General features: G+C 44.7%; 1 protein-coding gene across 1 annotated transcript in view; it reads left to right on the plus strand.

The window, feature by feature from the left end:
• Positions 1-5,571: 5,571 nt before the first annotated feature.
• The window catches only part of LOC144827992 (uncharacterized), a 557,648-nt gene continuing 537,379 nt past the window's right edge, over positions 5,572-25,840 (plus strand). Inside the window, exons 1-2 of the mRNA XM_078686140.1 lie at positions 5,572-5,709; positions 17,554-17,640. Coding sequence (XP_078542266.1) covers positions 5,572-5,709; positions 17,554-17,640 — 225 coding nt within the window. The remainder of the gene's footprint in view (positions 5,710-17,553; positions 17,641-25,840) is intronic.

The following is a 25,840-nucleotide window of genomic DNA, read 5'->3' on the forward strand; positions in this document are numbered from 1 at the left end:
CGGCGTATGCTCGTGCCCGATAACTTACATTAACCAGCACCACTGGCTTGATCTTTTCTTCCAAATTAAAATGATTAACTAAAGGATCAATATAAAGTGCTAAAAGTAAAGGAGAGCAGGGGCACCCTTGTCGTGTGCCCCGAGTAATTGGAAAAATAGAAGAGACCTGCGCGTTAATGCGAATACGAGCTTTAGGGGCAGAGTACATAGTCTTTAATGCCGTTAAAAAACCCTGACCAAATCCTTTTCTAGACAAAATATCCCACATATAGGCCCAGGCAACCCGATCAAAAGCCTTTTCAGCATCTAACAAAATCCATCCAATATTTGATCGGGATGCCTGGGCCCAGTCCAGAAAAGTAATAACTCGGCGGATGTGATCGACTGTGTCACGTGCAGGAATAACGCCATGTTGGTATTTGGAAACCAATGGGGTTATGACACAGGATAATCGTGAGGCCAGGATCTTAGAAAAAATCTTACTATCTATATTTATGAGTGAGATAGGGCAGAATGAAGATGGGGAAAGGGGAGGTTTGTCCTTCTTTAAGAAAACTATTATTGTTGATCCTTGCCAGGAAGGAGGGGCGGTGCCCTGCTGTGCTGCTATAAATAATGACACCAATTCGGACTTTAAAATAATTCGGAAATGCCTGAAAAACTCCAGAGGGATAGCATCGGGCCCTGCTGCTTTACCAGGTGCTAGGGACAAAAGGGAGGATTCTATTTCTTCCCACGTAATGGGTAAATCCAGCTGCTCCCTTTCCTCTACTAATAATATACCGTTAACCACAGGGTCAATAAACTTAGAAACTCTGACTTCGAGATTCGGCCCACCATCCTCTGTGTAGAGCCTAGAGTCAAATTCACGAAACACCTCAAGTATCTCTGTGGTATTGTTAAAAACTTGCCCTGCATCATTCCCTATTTTCTCTATGCTAGAGAACACAGCCTTCTGCCGCACTCTCTTAGACAAATGTTTTCCTGAATTTTCCCCGACTTCATAAACCTTGGCACGGAATGCAGTAAGTTGCTGAGCAAGTTTCGTGGAGAAACTCCGATGGATCCTCACCTTCTGCATCAATCGGTCTTTTAGGATGTTATCGGTATCTAGTCCCCCTTACATGCCTGCATAAGATTTATCTCAAGATCTCTCAATTTTTTCATCTCCACTTCGTCCTTCTTCTTACACTCCCTCTGTTTTTTCAATGAATAACTCAAAGTTTCGCCCTGTACCCCACACTTAAATGTATCCCATACTATCTCGATAGGGGCTGATCCCCTATTATTTTCGAAAAATTTAGGAATCCATTTATTCATATGTTCAAGATAGGATGGATCATACAAAAGTTTGCGCTCAAAGGACCAAGGTTTAGAGTTTTGTGGAAGATTTAGGTCAAGACTAAGAACGATAGGGTTGTGATCAGAAATCACCCTAGGAAGGACCTTGTACCCTAAGTTTGTACAAGTATTAACAAGGCTTGTAGCGACAAAAAAATAGTCAAGCCTAAAGTATTTCCGATGTGGGGCAGAAAAAAAGGTACACCCAGGTGTCGCCCCAGAAGTGAGATGTCCTACATCAACTAATCCAAATTCGTAAACCATGCTTTTAACAGCTCTATAGACATTCTTCTTCCTACCAGCGTAGGGATCACTACTGCGTAAATCAAATGTCTCTTCTAAGTGTAAATTAAAATCCCCACACATTATTAACAAAGGTGGCCATAGAGCTAATTCAATGCTTAATTGATGTAAAACCAAAGGGTTGTCAGCATTGGACCCATAAACTGAGCAAATTGTCAGAATTACATTGCCAAGTTTCAGTTCAATTATTACCCGTCGACCCAGCGAGTCCTCCTTAGTTCTTTTTACCTGCCCCATCCCAAATCGTTTCAGAATAGCAACGCCTCTTATGGTAGAAGTCTGTCGCAAACAGCCAACAACCTCTAGTCCAAGATCCTTAAGCCAACCTCTATTCTTCCAGGGCAGGTGAATTTCTTGAATGCATATTAAATCAATACACATAGTTTTCAGCATCTGTCCCATTATGCCCCTTTTTTTTTTATCATTTAGCCCGCTAACGTTCCACGAACAAATCAGAATTTTACCCATTATCCTGTCTAATTAAGAACCTATCACAGACAATGAAAATAGCGTTAGATATATAGAATGCATTATTGCAGACACAATTTTAATCTTAGTTGCCTTAGACTGATCATTTACTGTCTTTCCTTGCCCCAGAGCACCCCCCTTCCCTCCGCCCCCTCCCTCCTCCCTTTCCCTTCCCACCCCCCACCCTCAGACAACCCACCCAACAGAGGCGTAAGGACAAAAGTCCTCATTGATGGTGAGTGGTTGTGAAAGAAGTCTCCCTACCTGTACTACCCAACCCGCTTAACACCCTAAGGCTGGATCACCCATCCCAGAAGTAGGAAGAAAACAAAAGAAAGATGCGCAATTGACTACTTATTCCTATACATAAATCCTTCCCTAATTAGACTTACATTGCGTCTATAAATTGCTGCGCTTTAATCTCTGAAACAAAGAAAATTGTTTTCCCCTTGTAAACCACCTTTAATTTAGCAGGATTTAGTAAAAAAACCTGCCCTCCCTTTGCATGAATGGGTGATATTAACTGCCTAAGCCTCCAGCGTTGTTGCACCGTTACCTTACAAAAATCAGGCCGTACAAAAAATTTGTGCCCCAGACCCTTCCTAGTTTGTAACGGTCTAGCTAAATCATACAAGATTTCTCGGAGAAGATAATTATGCAAACAAAAAAGGATAGCCCTGGGTTTCCCACCCTTGTCTCGTCTCTGGGTAAAGGGAAAGCGATGAGCCCTTATGATCTCTTTGTCCCAGTCCCAGTCTTTAAGATCTGGAAAAGCTGCTGTACAGAGGTCAACAACAAAGCGGCGTACATCTTTTCCCTCTGACTGTTCTGGTATCCCCAATATACGCAGATTGTTTCGGCGTGCCCGATTTTCCAAGTCTGTGAGTTTCCAATCTATGTCCTGGCCATTCTTTTGCATCTCGTTGATTGAAATTTTATGATTGGAAAGCTCGTCTTCAACAGTTGACATCCGGGTTTCTAGTTCCTGAACTCTCGTGGTGGTTTCGTTACAAGACTTCGCTAGTCGGCGGACCACATTTTGCAGCTTGCGAACAGCTCCCTGTGTCCGCAGCCCCTCCGCTTTCGTCTCCTCTCTATGAGCCATAATAATTTTATACATAGATGTTTGCAGATTGTAAATGGATTTCACCTTCTCCTTCAAAGTTATCATGTGCATCTTCTTGGTTCTCCTGAAGTTCATGCGCTCCCTCCCATTGTGGCTGGGCCATCGTGCAAGAACTATTAATAAGGGGGGGGATTCTGAATTTCCGGAATCCTCCGAAATGTCCCGAGAACCTCCTGGCTTATCAGAGAGTTTGAATTTGAAATGCCCTCTTCTGTAGATAGGTTGCCGTCATCTGCCTAATCACCTGAAAGAGAAAAGTGCTCATTGTTGTTGCCGTCATCATCCTCTCCTTCTGATACTATAGAAACGTCTGACATCGAGTAAAACTGCCCCCCTGACCCAACAGATTCTCCATCATTTGCAGCAACCATTAGCATGTCTCTTTCCCTTCCCTTGTCCACATTATGCTTAGATAGACTAGCATTAGTGTGCAGCTTAACTGCCTGGGATCTTCCATCATCTGCCCGAGCCGAGACTCTGACTTCTTCAACAGCCTGGCACAGATCTGCCAGCTCGTCCTCAATATCTTGTTCGTGAGGAGTTCCCACGTCTTCTACTACATTTCCAGGTAACTGCATGGAGCTCGGCAATAACTGCTGTTTTCTGATTGCTCCTGAAGGGTCGGGAATGCCATGCCCGTTAGACTGCTTAGAGGTGAGAGTGAGAGGCGTCTGGACAACACTCTTAGGTACGTTCGCCACAGCAGCAGTATTTTTCTTTTTAAATAAGTCAGGTACAATACGCTCTCTTATACCCCCATTGCGAGTACGGACAATAGAACTGAGCTCAGGGGTGACTATTATGTTCTGAGTTGAATTATTAGACACAGAATCCTCATTACAAGCGGAGGAGGCAGCCGCCGTGGGTGTAGCTACTGTACCTGTACCTGCTATAGCTATTGTAGCATTAATATTAGTGTTAGCGTTTGGGTTAGCTGCGCCTTTCACTTTGGCTCCCCTGCCCTTTGGAGCCATGACAGCAATAAAAAAGAAAGTTTTTTTTTTTTTTTTTAAATGCAGAGTAGAGGGTGCAGCTAGAGGCTGCGGTGTATTGCAACAGGAATATATGAGAGCTTTTCCAAATATCTCCGCAGCGTAAAGTTGAAACGAAGAGTCAGAACTATAGTTCTTACCAGCCAAGCAGTACTAGAGTTCGGCAATCGGCAATGTCCAAAACTCTTCCAAGCTAGAATCGCTGAATCAAATCGGTTTGCTCCGTTGCTGCTCCGCTTGTCTTTCTCCCTGTCGAGAAACAGTCAGTCCGGCTCCCCAGGCGCTGAAGAAAAACCACAGGTGTGCCGTAGTTGTACCGTAGTTGTGGCAGCAGCCCTCCTCGTCCCTCCTCAGACGAGGCACCGAAACGTTAGCAGATTAACCCTCATGCTTCCCGTCTTGAATTCACCTAAGTGCAGGTAGGAGTGAGAGCCGGGGGCGGGAGATCAGTTCAAACCCCGGTTGAAAACGCCATTGCAGTCTCCAGAGCTCGCTTCCCCCGGTCAAAGCACCACGCCGGAGGGTGATGCACCGAAACGCTGCCACGTCAATATGTGCGGGAAGCGATAGCCAGGCAGAAGCAACGCAGGTCAGGTCAGCAGCAGTCAGGAGCTCCGTACGCCATCTCACTCGGCCGCTGCAGCGGCCGCCACCTTGCCCACGCAAATGTACTACTGTTTCTCAGATCATCTAAAACAACTGCACATAATATTATAAAAACAGCTGGAAGGCACATTTTAAATAACGAGAATAAAATGAACATTTCTAACATGGGTAAAATGTAATCAAAAATCTATTTTTATGCACTACAGGAAAAGAGCATGGAAGGCCAAGCAACCTGCAGTCTAAAGTTTCCTAGGGAGAAAAGAAGCACTGCATACCTTGTTGACAGCAAAGGCTGCCTTCATCAGCGGAGGTGTGAAGATAGTGTTCCCTGCAGAGGGCGTTCCTCTAGAACTTGGCTTTATCAGCTTTAGGCGAGATGTAGCATCTACAAAGTGTGCTGGCAGTATCTCATGTGATAAACAGGGCGAAGGACCTCTCCTGACAACTGGTCAAGTGGTAGGACTTACATACTAAATCTTAACAGAAATTGGAATTTCTGACATACGTTTAGGAATGTCTGACATAGGTTATGTGCATCAAGGTGTGCATCCCAGACGTTTCCTTATTAACATATAAGGTAAAAGGACATCAATATAGACTACAATATTTCAGCTATATGGCTGTATTTGTTCTTATTTAACCTTGACATGGTAAAAAAGTAATATAACAACAAGAGAGGGAGAGTCATAGGGATATTTATAGACCTGCCCGAATTCACATCCCCATAACACTACAATGCCGAACACAAAAGGAACCGGGGGTCTAATGGCTAATACTGTAGCCAGAAGTTTGCAGATCCTCACAGAGGGAATCTGCAAACTTCTGGCTACAGTATTAGCCATTAGACTCCCGGTTCCTTTTGTGTTTGGCATGGTAAAAAAGTAGACATTTGTCCCAAAAGCATGTGGCATCAAGTGTTATCAATCGAATACTTGATGCTCTCACAGTTCTTATAAAGATGCGGTCAGACGACATCTGTGTCTAATGGCAGACATGACAATGATTCTGCATGGATCTTGAAAGGTGGTGACTTACATTGTCTAGAACTGAGAAGATTGCAAGCATTATTATCTAAGTTGGAGTCAGGGTCTACATTATATGGAGCCGGACCTTTGGGACTTTGCTTCAGATGTGGATGGCACTCACAAACACTACTTTTTTCTGGTAGTTGTATGATTTCACTGCTTATTTCAGGGCTTCAAAACTATGGCTGCCTAATCACAGTCCTTTTAGTTGTTCTTATTTCCTATACAAATTAAACACAGAGAAACATTACACCCCACTGGTCTGAAGTGTGTAAGAAATGTGTCCGCTCTTTGTGATGCCACTACTTCTAGAGGATATTCTGAAATTAAGTAGATGAAAATAAAGGGAAGGGTGACTGATCCATTGGGATGCTCATTTTCAGAAATTGAACAATGACTGCATTTCTGTTTTGTAATTGTTGTGTGTATCGCTAGGCCTTTAATCCTTAACCAGAAATCCAAACGTAGTCAAGCAGAAAAAACATGGCCCACATTTAAATCAATTGCATAGGACACAGGACCAGATTTACTAAGACTTTGAAGAAATGAAAACCAATGCGAGGTGGCACATATTACTCACTACCAAGCAAAAAAGGTGTTTTCTGCTATATTGGTGCTTTTTACTCAGAAAACAAACTGTGTTGCGGGTGGGTGTTACTGGGGAGAATCCGTGAAACACCCATTGGTTTGACACAAAGTCCAATCTTCTAGGAAAGCCAGGGATTTGCATCAAAATCTACTGCCTACTTGAAGCAGGTGTAAACATAGGGAAATATATTCATGTGTTCAAAATAAGTGACACATTGCATGTGTGCTGCAGTATACAATAATTTGGAGTGTACTGAGTAAAGTTTTTAAGTGTCTTTTGATGGAACCATTTACCAACAATGCAGAGCCTACATTTGAATCTTCCCTGGGCATATGTCTGGCATATGTGCAGAGTGTGTTGGCTGCATCAGCATAGATGATTGTTGCATCCCTAACTTGTCAAGGCAACATGAAAGGTAAAATATGGCTGTACTCGTGCTATTTGATATTACTACCCTAGTTTATATATTAGTAGTAGCTAAAATAGACCTTTATCTGCTTTTATTAATCTTAGACGTCTTGTACAACCTTACACTTGTTGTAGGGTGTTTAATGACAATGGTGGGACTTCCTGATAAGCTATTGAATGAACAGTGACATAATGTGACAACATTTTCTGTGACAAACTCTGTGTTAAAAGGGTGTCATAGTTAAAAGTTCATGCTATGTTACTTTCGTTACCTCAGGCAGTTTATTGAGTCGTTGTCCATAAGAGCTCTGGAATTACTTCCTTTCAAATAATCTCTTAATTTTGTCAGAATAGATCTGTCTAACAAGCGATGCACCTAAGAATTATCTTTAGTTCAGATATTTCCTTCAAGCCACAAAGCTTTTGTAAAAAGTTTCAACCTTCATCCATCCCAAGAGGTCTCCTGAAAAATCTCTCTATACAAAAAAGATTACCAAACCATCTGTCCAGAATGAGTTTTAACTTAAACAAATGTAAGTGTATCAAACCAGCTAAAAAGCTCTCAACTGGTTCCTGGTATTACACAAAACCGCATGTAATAGTTCCGTCATTACACACAGATAGCCCTTGGGCAAAGATTCTTCATTCTTAGGTCGAGCATCAGCGTGCATGTGCTGTCTGCAAGATCTGAAGGAATCACTAGTACAGAGTGTAATCCCGCCAGCTGCTTGTGATTGGTTCACTCTTGCATCGCTTCAATTTCTTTGCTCCTTATTCATTGGTGCTCCAATATATAAATTCTGGTTTTATGGCGAGGAGCACCGGTAAATTACAGTTTCCTTACACATACATGTATTGTGTGTTCTTTGGGGACTAATTGTTTCAAAAAGCATTGGCATAGCCAATAGGTCTCGCCTTTGGGACATTATAAGTGTTCAGCCATGCAACAGTTGATGTTGATGTTGCACCAATGATATTGTGCTGCATAATTAAATACTTATATGGTCCCAAAGGCGAGACCTATTGGCTATGCCAATGCTTGTTGAAAATGTTAAAAATGTCATCTGTAATTCACTATTTTTGGCTTCACAACAGTTTAAATTAGATGAAAATTGGTAATATACTAAAGGTTGTTCTGAGCAGGGGTCCCTAAATATGTTCTGCAAAGGGACCCAAAATTCCTTCAGAGTTCAGAGTTGCCCTGACTGGAATCCTTGGGGCTGAGAGGAACACATTTGGCCATAGCAACAAAGTGTGTATCTAGCATAATTGGCTTACTCAAAGGCCAGTAATGCCCAATAATGTGTCAGTTGTGACACTCAATCCCCTATGGTGTCTAGACTTAACACATTTTCCGGAACCTGAAAAGCTCACCATTTCGATTAACACATTTTGCAGCACCAACAATCTTATAAAGAAATGCACTTTCAGAAAATATATTGGTGTAATTAAATGTAGTTTACTAAAGAAATGTAATATTTAGCGAACTTGCATTACAAATTGATGAAAATAGTTTGGGAAACCATTAAAAGAATTGCGTTCAATGCGGACTAAAAGCAAATGTTATTGTAATTTATGATGAGCGTGGGACCACCATGCTAGTGGCATAACACCATTTTATAGGCACTAGTTGGAAATGAGGAAATAAAGTGTTTAATCATCGGATGGTAAAACACACAAAAATTGCAATATGTTAGGCGGATAAAAGTATTACCCTGGGAGGATGGGTTCTAGAGCAAAACAACTTTATTTGCAGCTGAACTCAGCCACTAACTCGTGAATTGAAGGTCAGTGGTGCAAAATGTGTGTGCGTCTGTGGATATGTACGTGTGATATAAACATCAATAAACCCATTGTAGGTTTGAGTTGTTAAAATTAAAGTGATTTTTTTTATTGATTGCTAAATGTGTATGTGGTTGTGTGGGTGGGTGAATGCGAGAATGAATCAACAGTTCGATGGGTGCGTGAGTGCATGACTGGATGGCTGGATGAACGTGAGTACGTGAATCTCGTACAGGTTACAACCCCAAATGTACTGGCTGCGGCTGCAGGCAACAGTAGTGATGTGAAAGAAGCCAGAAAAGAACAGACCGCAAATGTTACTAAAGTAGTCAGTATCCCAAGAATTACCAACATTATGTATGTTTATATTTGCCCTATCACATTTGCACATGGATGGGAGCGAGGGTTTGCCAGTGGGAGGAAGAGCCTGGGAGGCCAGGCCTCAAGGGGATGGGCAGCGGTGAGAGAGAAAGGCAGAGCTGAGAGCTGGAAGGGGACGGAGGGAGAACGGTTGTGGGTGAGGGAGGAATGGCGAGTCACCGTCACCAGCGTCATGGTTGAGGTACCATGGCTGATGATGACTAGCTCATGCGCAGTGGGGAGGAGACAGGATTAAGCGAGGCCAGGGCTTCTTAAACATACCTGAACATGTGGGAAAGAACTGGAGGAAGGAGGCCTTCACAAGAAGTGCAGAGTGGCCATAGAGGGCAGGAGAAAGAAGATGTGATGAGCAGTTCACCAGAACCTTTAGGCTATGGATCCCCGAGAGCGGGATCACTGGGAGGAAAAGGAACAAGTTAGAAAAAGAGCGAACGCTCAATGTATGGTTAGCAACGAGGGATTACCCAAGATTCCATAGGTGGTAGATGGTGTTGTCAGTGGACGCCAAGATTTAACAAGCCCGGCAGGGAGGGGTGTGTGCGTGCGTGCACCCGCACTATGTTCTTTTCGAAGCTCATGCTAATGGAAGAGGTGTGGCGCCGCGGCTAGGGCGACTGACTCCGGAATCTGGTGATCACGGTTCGATATCCGGCACCGGCGGCAGATTAGCCCAGCACCATGTGACTCTGGGCAATAGCTTGCTTAATCTTCCCGACGGCCTCCAGCGCCTAGAGACCCTTACGGGTGATTGTGCGCTTTACTAATGTGGGTTATTATTATTATAATGCTTGTGGCGCGCCCCTGCTCGCTCCCGCAGAAAAGAGCTGAACGACAGCTAAAGGTCTCCTATGCAGCGCATGCACGCTGCGTAGGTGAGACCTAAAAAGGGATTCCACGCGGGGTAGGTGAGCCGTGCAGCGCCTTTCTTATTTCAGAGGGGTGTACTGTAAGAGGCGCGAGCATTGCTTTGCATGCTAGTCAGTGAACGCCAACTCCATAGCATTCCAAGGTCCATGTGTGCTGTCTACGCAATCCAGTATCTGCGGGGTAGGCAAGCCATGCAGCGGCTTTCTTATTTCAGATAAGCCGCAGCCTCCCCTGCCTATCCACCGCCCAGCACAGCCCCTCCCCGCCCCCTCGATCCGACTCCTGCAGAATGTAAACAAGTGTGGCCCACTCTCTGTGCTCCAGCTGTTTGTAGAATGGTGATGTTCAGACTGAAATGTGTGAATGGCGCTGCATAAAACGTCAGGACAGTGATTATTTAATCTTTTTCGCTATTTATTTGAATCAGGCAGTTCATTGTTACATGAAAACCTTCCTCCAACAGTTCAAATACGAGCAGCGTCCAGTTTACACAGTCACGCACTGATTCAGTCTCCTGCTGCGCACGTGCCAAACCAGAGCGAGCACTGTCTTGCCAGAGATCTGTACTGGTTGAATTGCTTCATGCATGTAATGTCATTAACATTTCACATGCAACTCGATATATTATTACTTGACTGTCGGCTTCACGGGACCTTTTGGCGTAGCGTCACTATTAGCGTGATTTCCTAGTGATGATTGCAGTATTCCAACCTCCAAATACCCGCTTTTGCATCATATCGAGGGGTGTATCATGGTAAGCCAGGGGCCTGTTTTTAGTGCAAGTTAGTGCATTAAGTTTAAACAGAACAAGTCGGTAACAGCAGAGATTGCATCTCCTTGTTTCCAACTTCTTCTATCTAAAGATCATACAGCAATTAAGTTAGGGAAAATTCGAGTTATATTTTTTAACTTGTCCACCGCGCACAAAAAATGCAGGCCGTCATCATAAGGCCCTTATATTTGTCAATTAACCATGTCTTCTAAAGCTGGTGTCAACTCTGTAGCTCAGTGCAGAATGGCTAACACTTGTTCTGGCATTGTTTCCTTACTTGTCAGCAAAGAGCTTAAATAGAATGGTGGCTGGTTCGGGCACTCCTCTGTTAAAGGAGAGTGGCAGGGATCTACAACAGCAGATTTGTAGATGGAACAGAATGAACTGCTTAATGCCTTTCCTTAATGATGCAATACCTGAAGGTTGAATGTGCGACTGACGTTGGCTGGTACTCAGTACCAAACAGAGAAGTCATGGAGCCCTCTCATCGACTGCTTTACATAAGCACCGGTTTCATTGCACAAGGTAACATTCATTTTTTGTCACCCAACTCCCGGATCTCCTGTGCCGTGCCCAACACCATCTCACCCCTCCCACTTGACCACCCCCACCACCCCTCCAAGGTCGAGACCTCTTTCCGCTGTATATTGATTTCCCACATCTTTTATCTTTTCCAGCTTTATAAAAAGCCATCTCCACCGCTTTACAGAAGCACCGGTTTCAATGCACACAGTAACATTCTTTTTTTGTCAGCTTGCCCATACAAATGGCAATAGTGCTGTGCACATGTCCTCAATCAGCTGCATAAAAAAAACATTTGCAATGCAATATGTCTTGCATTTGCAAGAGTTTGACCTATTGGCATTGTATATTTACAATGCCTTTTATTTGTGTTAGTTTTCAAAACAGATGAATAAAAGGCATTGTCATTTACAATGCCAATAGCATAAACTCTTGCAAATGCGATACCTATTGCATTCCAAATGCTTGTTTTTTAAGTTGGCACATTATTGTAAGATTATGATCAGTCTCTTTCCATCATATCCAACAATGATCCTTCAAAAAACAAACAAAAAAAGACAGCAGCAGATCCTTGGAGTCCAAGGCTCAAGCTCTGGACACTATCAAGCATCAGCTAATTAGATCTAGCCTCGCGGCAGTGTGCTGCACTGCTCGCTCTGCGAGACTGCTGTAGTAGAGCATGGGAGAGAAGCCGCGCCCACTCTCCTCCCATATTTTTCATTGGCTTGTGTCATTCTCTTTCATAAACGCAGCCTTCGGATTCGTTCATAGGCTTGTTAGTCCCTCCTTAGTACGGTCTTGTCTTCATTTGTACCCTCCCATGGCGACTGGCCCTTTTATTTCAGTTGTTACACAGGACCTGTTATTTAGTCTGTAAGCACTATTTACTTTATTGAGTCTCTCTTACTGCCGGCTGGAAATGCATTGCTTCTGCCGAAACCGCTCATGTTTGTTTAAGCAGCGTGGCTGCCCCCGTAACACGGCCGCCTGCTTTCAATCCCTTTAACCTGGCATTATCTCGCGTCTGTTTCAAGCCCCCTCCAAGTATAAAGGATTTAGAAATGATTCACAAATTAAGTCATGTGAATTCCAGGTAGCACATAATCCTGTGCTAATGGGCTGAAGCTGACAACAGCACATCTGTGCTACATGTCATCTGTACTGAAGCCACCTGACGGGTTGTTTTTAAAATCCTGTTTTGTTACCAACACCACCACCACTAATACCACCACCATCAATACCACCGCCTCCACCACCAATATCACCACCACCAATACAACCCCAACAATACCACCACCACCAGAAATACCACCGCCAATCCCACTACCACCACCACCAATACAACCATCAACACCACAATCAACACCACCACCAATACCACCACCAATACCACTAGCAATACCACCATCACCAATACCACCAATACCACTACCACCACCAATACTACCACCAATATCACCACCACCAATACCACCACCAATACCACTACCGATACCACCACCAATACCACCACCACCAGTACCACCAATACTACCACCACCACCAAAACCACCACCACCAATACCACCATCAATACCACCACCAATACCACCACCAATACCACCACCACCAATACCCCTACCACCACCAATACCCCTACCACCACAAATACCACCAATACCACCACCAATACCAACACCACCAATACCACCACCACCAATACCACCACCACCACTACCACAACCAATACCACCACCAATGCCACCAATATCACCAATACCACAACCAATACCACCACCCTCTATACCGGAGGTTCCCAATGTGTGTGCTGCGGCACCCCGGTGCGCCGTGATGAGACGCCAGGGGTGCTGCGCCGCCGGCCAGTATGTGGGTTGTGGAAATTGCAGTCGCAATTCCTCCTCCTCCTTTGTGCTGAACGTGATCCCAGCCCTCGCCCTCTGCATTTAAATGGCTCAATTAAGAGCTCGGTGAGGTTACGGAGAGTGCTGTGGATATCTTGACAGTGCACCCGAGTAATACTGTAGCAGCGGGCGAAATGGCTAAAACTGCAGCTGCCTAAAGGAAGAGATAGATAAAATGCTTTATCCCATAAAATGTGTACACATTGTCTCCTCGACTTCCGAAGTACGATTAATTGAACGTGTGCATTCCCAAGATTGCACATCTGACTTGGCGCGAACAGATAGGTTTTCCTTGGGCACACGTGTTTGTCTCTGAAATGAAATGAAAAGTTACATGAATTCGTAAGACATGACCATTGTGTTTTTGTGTGTGCAATTTTAAAAAACGGGACAAGACGCAAAAGAGTATCGCTTTGCATATATCACATGGTTCCTAGGGTTTAAGGGTGCTTTGTGAGAGACAGTGAAACGTAATTGCAATTAAAACCAAGCAGAAAAATCACTACAATAAGATACATATCAGAACGTACATCCTTTTGTTTTATTTTTATTTAATGCGATTTTATATAGCGCGAACATTACCCGAAGGTGTCAGAGCGCTTTACATAAGAACCAGTTGCGATACATAAGGATTTAGGATTACATGCGTTACATAAAAGATACAAGCAGAAAAAAATTGCAAATGTACAAGTTATAAAGTCACACAGGGAAGAGATATAAACAGAAATAAATTGCAAATGTACAAGTAGTAAAGTCACTCAGGGAAGAGACAAATAGAAAAAATAGCAAACGTACAGGTTGTAAAGTCACTCAAGGAAGAGATACAAATGGATAAACTCTAAGAGTCACATAGGAATGGTGGAGAGTACAAAGGTCTATTGCGGTGGTTTCCAAAGTGTGCACCGCGGCACCCCGGCACCCATTTCATTTCATTTCATTTCATTTCATTTCATTTCATTTTCAAAGTGTGCACCGCGGCACCCCGGTGCACCGGTAAAAAAATGGCGGGGAGCCATGGCCAACTGCCAATTAGATCAAGGGAGCCACGGGTCAAAAAGGTTTGGGAACCACTGCTCTATACCATCACCACCTATACCAATACCACCACCACTTCCAATACTACCACCACCAATACCACCACCAGTACCATCAACAATACCACCACCACCAATATCACCACCACCAACACCACTACCACCACCACCAATCCCACCACCATCACCAATACCACCACCACCACCACCAATCCCACCAACACCATCAATACCACCAATACCACCACCAATACCACCACCACCACAAATACCACACCACCAATACTAATACCACCAGTCCCATCACCACCAATACCACCACCACCAATTCCACCACCACCAATACCACCACCAATCCAATACCACCACCACCAACACCAGCATCACCAATACCATCACCACCAATACCACCACCATCAATATCACCACCACTAATACCACCACCAACACTACCACCAATACCACCACTACAATAACAATAACAATACCACCACCACCAATATCACCAAAACCACCATCACCACCTGCACCACCAATACTACCACCAATACCACCACTAATACCATCACTATCACTACCACCACTACCACTACCACCACCACCACTACCACCACCAATACCACCACCAGTGCACCAATACCACCACCACCACCAATACCACCACCATCAGTACCAATACCCCCACCAATACCATCACCACCAATACCAATACCACTACCAATACCGCCACCAGCAATACCGCCACCAGCAATACCAGTACCACCACCACCACCACCACCACCACCACCACCACCAATACCAATATCACCACCACCAATGCCGCCACAATACCACCACCACCACCAATACCAATACCGGCACAACCAATACCACCATCTCCATCAATACCATCACCACCAATACCACCAATGCCACCATCACCAATACCAGAACCACCAATACCACCACCACCAATACCAATACCACCAATACCACCACCTCAGCGCCTCTCGCTCACTAGTACTAGCAGGAGCACAATACAAGGCCTGAGCTGCAGCTGAGACCATCCCGCCCTCCCTCCCTCCATGCCTGTCATAAAGCACAGCCCACCCTGCATCAGGAGGTGAAGCCAGGGCCCTACTACAGCTGAAGGGTTTTTTATTAGGCCAAAGATAGCAATGATATTACGCAATGCCACACTGTACTCTCAAGTAACAGAAAGGGCAGGAAATAGCCCCTCTCCCGCTCTTCCTCATGAGCCGCAACAGTGTAATCACAGAGTGAAAGGTGTTGGAGCGCTTTGTTAGTGTTTATAGCTCTCACTTCACACTTTGCATCTGTGTAATTTACAACACTTGCACTTCTTGACTGTACTATTTATCACTACTTTGAAGACGTCGCAGGCCGGTCTCTTCCTCTGATATTTACAATCTAACAAGAGGTCGAGAAGCCCCTTTATTGCAATACAATAGGTTTCGCATTTGCGAGAGTTTAAGATTATAGTATTGTAAATAACAATGCCTTTTATTTATGTTTTAAAACCCACAACATAAACAAAAGGCATTGTCATTTACAATGGCAATAGCTCAAACTCGTGTGAATGCGAGACGTATTGCATTGCACATGCTTGTTTTTATCTATCTATCTTCAAGTGAGGAAACTCCTGACAGTAGAGCTGCTTTTTAACACAACCTTCAATTAGTAAGCAACCCCAACTGGGCAGATCCAGGATCAGTACTAGCATCTAACTCTAACCTGGACTTGCTGTCATTTTCGCATGTGATTTCCCAAACATTAAGACATAGCTAAAGTGCTTAGTGGCACTGTATAAAACTCATAAATATATAAATAGCTTTTTTTGGTTTTACTGGTTTTTACAGTCATTAGTCTAAATCTCGCCCCCCATGTTGTATGATGCTATGCATGGTTCCTGGGTTTGAGTCAGTGAGTAGATTCCATCTTTTCCCCGCTTCAGGATTCCCCTTAGTCTTCTCACATGTTCACATTCATCCTTGGATTCCCTTCCCTGTTTGCTCTGTACATTCCCTGTGCTGACACAAGTCAGTAGAGCAGTCCCCTTGTCAGTATTTACCCACATGCTGCAAGAGTATTTATTTGATCCTTCTTTAGCTGCTCTGTCAATATAGCTTTTACATATTTACCTAATTACATTACTGACACCTGGGCACTATTCCTATATGCCTGCCTTTTCAGGCATTTATGGCCTGAACGTCTCTATATTGCTGCCTCATACTTCTACAATATCAACAGCCCTGCATTTTCCCAGCGGAATTTCATGGATTCTAATGATGTTCCTCCACAGGGGTGTAACACAGAGCCCTACATCTCATGTGAAGCACGGGATCCCTCACGCTCCAGGTCCTGGGTCCCCCCTCAGCCACCTATCATCTTCTCTCTGAAAGTCTGTCTGCAACCCCTCAGGTTTAATTATGCCCTTTCTTCTCCTTTATATTAAGATCCTCTAAGGCCTGACTGGGAAGGCTCACTCTCTCTCTTACATCCTTTGTATCTGCGTCCACTGTTCCGTCTATCAAGGCTGTAGTACACTGACCACAACTAACAATCCAGGCAGGTTTCCAAAATAAAGCACTGGCTCTACTGAGTCTTCTTGTTAATCTGGTGCAGGCAGGTGCCATCTATCTCTTGCCAGTAATCCATCTGCTTGGTCTCCTGTTCCTCTTGGTGGTGTCTTGCCTACTATCCACCACTATTTCATGTTTCCTGAGCACCACTCTCTAACTGAATTGTTCCCTCTTGGGGCAGGTTTCACACAAAGTTTTAAGACCTTCAAGTACGTCTGGGATTTTACAAGCCACTCCAATTATGTGAGTTTGATTTGTCATTGACTTTCCTCCATATGCCCAGCCCTTTGTATTAAATGTTGGACCAGAAAATTAAAACTTTTCAACTCATACCTTCTACTTGCATTGTTGAAGACATCTCAGCTAGATATGTTTATGAGTTTAGCTCAGTTTGTTGGGTTGGCTCCTATAAACATAGAACAACACCATTCCATCTTCTGCACAGGCTATGAATGAAGTTCAGATCAAAACCAGCTACTTATATTGAAACGCCTCCAATGCTCGAGGGCATTGTAAAGGAGATCTTCATGGTCAACGAGGACTGTAGAGCATATTGTTCTTGGTGGTGGACAATGGATTGTCCCTTCTATAAACCCTAAGAGTCACAGTATGTGTGATCGAAAAAATCAGCCATGACCATTGGTTCTGCACTTTCAAGACCCCTAAAAAATTAATGTCTTTTTTTGGCTTCTTGACAGACATGTTGGCTTGATTTGTGAATTTTCTTACCCAATTGCACTTTATTTTGATTTAATTCATAACGTCGGTTGATGACAAAGTATGAACATGAAGAAATCATATATACAGGTATAAGGAATAGTGAGTGAAATTGAATCATAATTTCTATGTTTCAGATCAATTGGAAAAAGCTCAACCGTCTTCTTGAAGGAGGTGCCAATCTAAATACGACTGATCAATATGGGCAAACAATACTACATGAGGTAATACATATGGTTTGGGGACACAACTGTTCTGCTATATGCTGCTCTGCATGTTTGCTAATATTTAACCATTTATGCATATATGTAAAGGTATTTGTAAAGTACAAGCACAGCTTGCAAGACACACAGCTCTGAATAGGGATGAAGGTTGTTACAGAGGAGCAAACACCCTCTGTTAAACCTAACAGCCTTAGGGTGGCCTTCCCCCAAACGTTTTGACTTCTCCCCTCCTATTTTTGCTGATCTCTGTTTTTTTTGTTGACCTTTGGACTCTTCACTTTACCTCTGCCAACCAGTGCTAGAGCGCTTGTGCTGGACTCTGCACTTTACCTCTGCTAACCAGTGCTAAAGCGCTTGTGCTTTTCCTTTAGACATGGTAGAATTGGCTTACACCCAATTGGCATGTTTCATTTACTTGTAAGTCCCTAATAAAGTGGTACTACATGTTCCCAAGGCCTATAAATTAAATGTTACTAGTGGGCCTGCAGCACTTATTGCACCATCCACTTAAGTAGCCCTTACCAACATGTCTCAGGCCTGCAATTGTAACCTGTGCATGCATTTTTAAACTGCCATTTCGACCTGGCAAAAGAAGCTTTTTGCAAGACCTAAACCATCCTTTTTTAACACATATAAGTCACTTCTAGGGTAGATCCTGCACAGCCCAGAGGGCAGGGTGCAGTCTATTTAAAAAGTGGGAAATGTGCTCTTAGGTTTTGCATGTCCTGGTAGTGAAAAACTTCTAAATTTGTTTTTCACTACTGTGAGGCCGACCTCTCCCATAGCATAATATTGGGTTACCTTATTACAATCGATGACTTCTCCATATGGGCCGAGGAGTGCCGTCCTGCCCCCACTGCAGGCACATCAAAAGTGAAAAATAAAATGGTAATAAACTGAATTTGTTCCCAATTTATTTTTTCCTCTGCCTGCCCAAGCTGTGAGGGTGGGGCCATTGCTGCAGATTAGCATCATGGAGTACTGGTGACAGGAGTTTAAAGTGCACAAACCTCTCCAACCCGAGCTGTCTTAGACAACTGCGTGGAGAGAAGACACAGGCACCCAGTGTCTGAAAGAGTGCTGAACCAGCCCACTCAAAGCAATCCTGGCGCTTCTTACATGCTGACTAAAACCATGAGAGCAAAGTCTGAACAGGGCAGGGGTGTTATCTGTAGGGCCCCGGATGATTGGAGAATAACACTAGGACCAGATGACATGCAGGCAGAAGGTAAGTAAATACTTTATTTTTATTTCCCATATTTAAACAGTATAAACAGAATCTAAATCGGTAACATGCATTACATTAACGTTTTAAAGTTAACATTAAAGTTTAACTTTAAAATGCTAATGTACTGCATAACAACGATTTAGTGACTGTTTATAGCATCCAAGCTGAGTGTTTAACCCGTTCCGTACTCTACCTCCCTGGTGCTGCGCAAGACCGTTGGCCGACGCAACCCTTTAGAACGCCTGCACCGCGGCGGAAGGTTCACCGCGGTAAACGGGTTAATTACATTTTATTCAAGTCGGCTGTGGCAACACTTTGACTCACTGAAACTCACAATGCTTTCAGTCTCAACTCCAGAAACCTCTGTTGTGGCTCATTATGAACACTGTTTATAACCAGCCATGATTGAGAGCTCTGGCACTAAGACTAAAATCTTTGCTGGTGTCTCTCAGTTTTAGTATGCTACATGAACCCAGGGCCTATAAATTAAATGTTACTAGCGGGCCTGCAGCATTTATTGTACCATCCACTTAAGTAGCCCTTGCCAACATGTCTCAGGCCTGCAATTGTAACCTGTGCATGCATTTTTAAACTGCCATTTCGACCTGGCAAAAGAAACCTTTTGCAAGACCTAAACAATCCTTTTTTAACACATATAAGTCACTTCTAGGGTAGATCCTGCACAGCCCAGAGGGCAGGGTGCAGTCTATTTAAAAAGTGGGAAATGTGCTTTTAGGTTTTGCATGTCCTGGTGGTGAAAAACTTCTAAATTTGTTTTTCACTACCGTGAGGCCGACCTCTCCCATAGGACAATATTGGGTGACCTTATTACAATCGATGACTTCTCCATATGGGCAGAGGAGCGTCGCCCTGACCCCGCTGCAGGCACATCAAAAGTGAAAAATAAAATGGTAATAAACTGAATTTATTCCCAATGTATTTTTACCTCTGCAAGCCCGAGCTGTGAGGGTGGGGTCATTGCTGCAGATTAGCAGCATGGAGTACTGGTGACAGGAGTTTACAGTGCGCATGTCACCTTGGCTGGTGGCCTTGCGATGACCAGCCTGACGTGCACTTTAAACCTCTCCAACCCGAGCTGTCTTAGATAACTGGGTGGAGAGAAGGCACAGGATCCCAGTGTCTAAAAGAGCGCTGAACTAGCCCACTCAAAGCAATCCTGGCGCTTCTTACATGCTGATTAAAATCATGAGAGCAAAGTCTGAACAGGGCAGGGGTATTAGCTGTAGGGCCCCGGATGATTGAAGAATAACACTAGGACCGGAGAACGTGCAGGCAGAAGGTAAGTAAGTAATTTATGTTTATTTCCCATATTTAAACAGTATAAACAGAATCTAAATCGCTAACATGCATTACATTAACGTTTTAAAGTTAACATTAAAGTTTAACTTTAAAATGCTAATGTACTGCATAACAACGATTTAGTGACTGTTTAAAGCATCCAAGCTGAGTGTTTAACCCATTCCGTGCTCTACCTCCCTGGTGCTGTGCACGACCGTTGGCCGACGCAGCCCCGCCCACCCTTTAGAACGCCCGCACTGCGGCCGAATGTTCACCACGGTAAATGGGTTAATTACATTTTATTCAAGTTGGCTGTGGCAACTCTTTGACTCACTGAAACTCACAATGCCTTCAGTCTAAACTCCAGAAACCTCTGTTGTGGCTTATTATGAACACTGTTAATAACCAGCCATGACTGAGAGCTTTGGCACTAAGCCTAAAATCATTTCTGGTGTGTCTCAGTTTTAGTTTGCTCATCCCATCACTTAATATTGTTACCTGTCGCCACTGCCTATTACATTTAATAAGTGTTAACTTTCAATTGGGAGCAGGTAGACAGATCGAGTTTGGCATCTTAAGAAATGTAATCAAAATCCCTCTTTATTGGTAAAGCCAGATTTTCTATCACAATTCTGAAAATACAATTTTTAGAAAGTTCGCATTTTCTTGTCCTGACCATTTGGTGTCTGCAACCTGTTCCTAGGTCACATGGCTAGGTCAGGTGTATCTGGCAGTTGGTCTTTCTGCATTGCTTCCAGACAGTGAGACAAAAGGAAGATAGATGTTGCAGGATGGACCACTCTGACTTAACGTGGGGGAGGAGCTGTCACCCGCCACATTTGCACATCACAAATGCTCTGCCTGAACACTCTCACAAATGGTTTGTCACAAGTGTATTATGTCCCCAGTCAAGCTGGGGCCAAGGCAGAGAGGAAGGGGGTGCCTGACACGTCAGGGGGTGGAAGCCTCTAGTAATTTCTCCAACTTCAAAGTGGGCACCAGGGTATTAATATTGGACCTCAGACCCCAACTCTTCAGTACACATCTGGACCTGTGAAAGACTAAGAAGAAGTACTGCTGTGCTGCAAGGACTGGTGCCCTGCTGCCCTCCTGCCTGAGTAAGAAGGATTGGACCTGCATATTGTACCCAGGACCACCACAGTGACTCTAAGCAGACCCCCAAGGATATTGCGGCATAGATTTGCAAAGTTTGCAGCATTTGCAGCATTATTGCACACTTTTATTTTACTCTTGATCATTCCTTTTCAGCCTTAAATCAATGGAAACTGTTTTAGCAGAGTATTCCACTGTTTGGGTGAGTGACGTTTCACATAGCGCTTTATGCGGCTTCACTTACGTAAAAACATACCATTTACAACAAAAACATTGATGCTGTCACAGTACCTGGCTTGCAATCTTGTTTTGGGGATGGTGGTGTGTGGATGATTGTGTCCGGTTGGTCTGGTGAATATGACCTTGTTATGTACTGGGAATATATGTTTACTGAAATGGACACCGGAAGAAACCTGGATGACTGTGGCCGAGCTGCACCGAGATAAGGTGTTATTCAATACATATTTCATGAACTAAATACAGTGCCCTTTGCTTGCCCTGGTTCACGCTTCTGAAATACATGGACATAGATCTGAAGATGAGCAAGTCCCTGATAGCAGGCATACACACTGAGGTGTGGACCATATGGGTTAAGGGCAAAGAAGACCTGGGAAAACAGCAGAGAAGGGGAGACACTGGGAAGATCGGAAACAATGGGGACAAGAAAAACAATGGGAGACTTGGGAGACACAGAGGACCCCGGGAAACAAGGGGAAAAACAAAGGGACATGGAAAACATAGGAAAACGAAAAGTGAGAAAAACAGACTCTGCTTCCCCGAAGTGGTTGCCTCTTGACACAAATCTCTAAGTCTGAGCAGAAAATGTCCCCTCAAATCCAAGGGAGAAGCGTGAATTAGAATTCTACATGCAACCGAAAACGTTCACCTGAGTCACAGGATCTTTGATTAGCTCAGTTGCTGACTGTGAACACAAACACCTGGTGATCTCAGGAAACAAAAGCTGACATTACGATCATCACCAATCAGAACCTCTATAGTCATCTGTCTACTGTCACATCTCTTCAGAGTTCAACTGTTTCATTGTTTCTCAATGCCCTGCATTGTTATGTTATGTTAATCAAATTTTTTGAGCGCGCAGCTGCCCCAGCAAAGGGGCGTCCCGGCGCTATATCAAACAAGGTAACACAACAGACAACAACTAGGAAATAAGCTGGCTTTTAATAGGGCAATGGGAAAAGATAGGTTTTAACTGCTTTCCTGAATGAAAAAAGATCTTCTAGAGATCGAATGTGGACAGGAAGCGCGTTCCAGAGCTTGGAAGCCAGCACTGTAAACGATCGACCACCTAATCTACATTTATGGAAACGTGGGACAAGAGCTAGTTTCTGACCTGCAGAGCGCAGACTGCGTGAAGGGATGTACAGAGTCAAAAGATGCTGGAGGATGGTAGGGGTCTCAGTAATAAGAATTTTGAACGCAAAGCACAGGGTCTTAAACTCTATGCGTCTAATTACTGGTAGCCAGTGCAGTTTAGAGATTGTACTGCGGGCTGAACAGAAGCGAGGTAGGCCCACCAGAGCCCTGGCGGCCGCATTCTGTACCCGTTGGAGTCGCATAATCTCCGCCTGGTTGGCGCCAAAAAACAGCGAGCTAGCATAATCCAGCCTCGATAAAACACTAGCTTGGATCACCATCTGGCGTGTGGGGGCATCGAAAAATTTGAGGATAGGCCTCAAACCCCGCAGGATGCCGAAGCACATGGATGCTACCTTCTTAGTGTGACATGCGAAGGTTAGTTTAGAGTCTAGCCACACACCGAGGTTTTTTAGCTCGGTAACGGGTTTTGGGGGAGGACCCAATTCATTAGGCCACCAACTCGCGCCCCACAGATCAGGGCGGTTCCCTATTACCATCACTTCGGTTTTGAGGGCACTGAGCTGTAAACAATTGGCTGTAAGCCAACTGGCAACAGCCCTCAAACCATCCGCGAAGTTAGATGCCAATGGGTCAGGGTCCCCATTGAGGACCACCGCCAACTGGGTATCATCGGCGTATGATACCATTGTGAGACCCCAACTCTTCGCAACCACCGCCAAAGGTTGTACATATAAGTTGAAGAGAGTGGGGCTCAACGCCGATCCCTGCGGAACTCCTTGGGTGATGGCATGAGACTTGGATCTGAAAGGTGGAACCACTACCTGAAAGGATCTATCCGAGAGGAACGATTGGAACCAATCCAGCGCCTTGCCAGATATGCCCGCCTCACCTAGCCTTTGAATAAGAATGGCATGGGATACAGTGTCGAAGGCGGCACTAAGGTCTAACAAGACCAGTGCCGCCGTTTGACCTGCATCTAGTACAGAGCGGAGATGTTCAACCATATAAAGGAGCGCCGTCTCTGTACTGTGCCCAGATCTAAAACCATTCTGTGTAGGATCCAGTAGGTGTGCAGAGGTCAGATGTTTTGTTAGGATGTTGTTTACATGAGCCTCTGTGATCTTTGTCACCCATGGAAGGAGGGAGATAGGTCTATAACTCTCCGGTTTAAGCGGATCCAGACCAGGCTTCTTTATGATGGGCATTACACAGGCGGCCTTCCAGCTGAGTGGGACCAACCCGGTGGTAAGGGATTGATCCACAAGATGTCGAATAGGAGGAAGGCTAACAGACGCAGAGTCCAAAAACTGGGCTGGTCTCAGAGGGTCATCTGGTGAACCAGACTTAACCTTGGCCGCAAGGAGACTGAACTCCTGTTCTGAAGGTAGAAGGAACGAGGCCAAGCACTGTGAGGTATGCAATGTAAAAGACGTACTGTCAGGATCGACTTTGGGAAAAGAGCGGTAGATAGCATTTACTTTTTCCACAAAGAAGCTAGCTAACAACTCACAGTGAGCAAGGGAACAAATCTCTGTGCTAGGAAGTCTGTTCAATGTGAGCTCCTTCAAGACTTTAAAAACCAGTTTGGAAGGACTGGAACTCGCCTGGAACTCCAAAGCATAGTAATCGGCTCGAGCCCGGCAGACAGCTCTATGATACACCTTTACCTCAGCAAGATAACGCACCTTCAGATCACTGTCGTAGTTCTTACTCCATGCTCTTTCGGCTCGACGGCAGATGGCTTTGGCCCTCCTGAGCGTCTCCGAATACCAGGGAGTAGGCTGAGAAGAACGGTTTCTACTCCAGCTGGCCGGGATTAGTGCGTCAAGCGCTTGAACGATCCAATCGCATAGGGCGTTATACCCCGTTGCGACGTCATCCGTAAGGACCAAGGGTGAGATGGCCATAAGACGATGGAAGTCCTCCAGTTTGAGCTTTTTCCAGGGTCGCCTGAAAGTTGTTTTATCGGGCTTCCCTGTGGAACGTGTTGCCATTGTAACAAAAAGCTCAATGAGGTGATGGTCACTCCAACCCATAGGTCTGGGGGGAGAAACTTCGGCCAGTTGAAGATTTGTAAAAACCGGATCAAGAATATGACCTCCCTCATGGGTGGGATGACGGACCAGTTGGAGCAGTTGTACTGCATCAAGATCGTCAAGCAGACCTCGGACCATTGGTGACTCCGTGGCATCGAAGTGGATGTTAAGATCGCCGATGATGGTGATATTGGAGGAGAACAAAGACAGAGAGCTGACCAGCTCAGGGAGAGCTTTCCTGAAAGCGCAGTCACTTCCCGGGGGACGGTATATCAGGAGGCCCGACAATGTTTGGGTCGGACCGATGCTGATGGAGAAATGGGCACACTCGGCGCCAGCCAGGTCCATGGGCTTCCAGATACAGGCATAGCAAGTTTTAAAGGCCACAGCTATTGTCCTCCTCTCCCCTTACGGTTTAGTGTATAAATTGCACTATGCATTGAATGCGTGCTAAGTAGGAAGTGCACTCTGCCCTTCTTGCACGTCTGCCAGTTAGGAAAATTAGCCTCCGCATGCCTTTGTGCATATGTAAAAAACATAGCATTGAAGTAAATTCTAATATTGTTGTTTCATCAAGGCACTTATTAAAACTCTAGGAGTGCATCACAAACCTGTTCCTAGAGTCGAAATGTGTCTGAGCATCGGCGGTAGCACAGGGTCGCTCTGCACAGTCTGCCAGGACCTTGGCGGCAGAGATAAGGCTTCCCCACACAACATCTGCCGGGAGACATTTTAATTGCTTTTTGGGCGCCAAAATGCTACATATTGGAGTCATCATGCTCCTTAAATGATTTTGCAATTATTTCGATTATCGGAAAATTGTGAAATGCTGGTGGGTCTGTCTAAGGGTTAGTTGGCTGGGCTCCTGACCAGAATCTCAGGGACAGAAGGCTTAAATCACCTTGAACCCAGCACCTGGACTCTACCCTCCGAGGTGGTGTCACCCGAGACCTGGACCCTTGGAAGTGGGCTTGATGGTGCTCTGCCTGCCCAACTGTGATCCCAGCAAAACTGACCCAGCAGCAACGCATCACCTCCAAAAACTCTGCATCCGATCAGAAGCGTGATGCATCGCCTCACAGAAACTGCATTTCGGAACCACTGTGTGACTCATCTCTGTCGCTGGAAATTTGCATTGCAGCTTTTTTGGAACCGCTGCTGCACGTTGCAACCTTAACACAGCTCT

This window comes from Lissotriton helveticus, chromosome 4_1, assembly GCF_964261635.1.
Source record: "Lissotriton helveticus chromosome 4_1, aLisHel1.1, whole genome shotgun sequence".
In the NCBI taxonomy this organism is placed as follows: domain Eukaryota; kingdom Metazoa; phylum Chordata; class Amphibia; order Caudata; family Salamandridae; genus Lissotriton; species Lissotriton helveticus.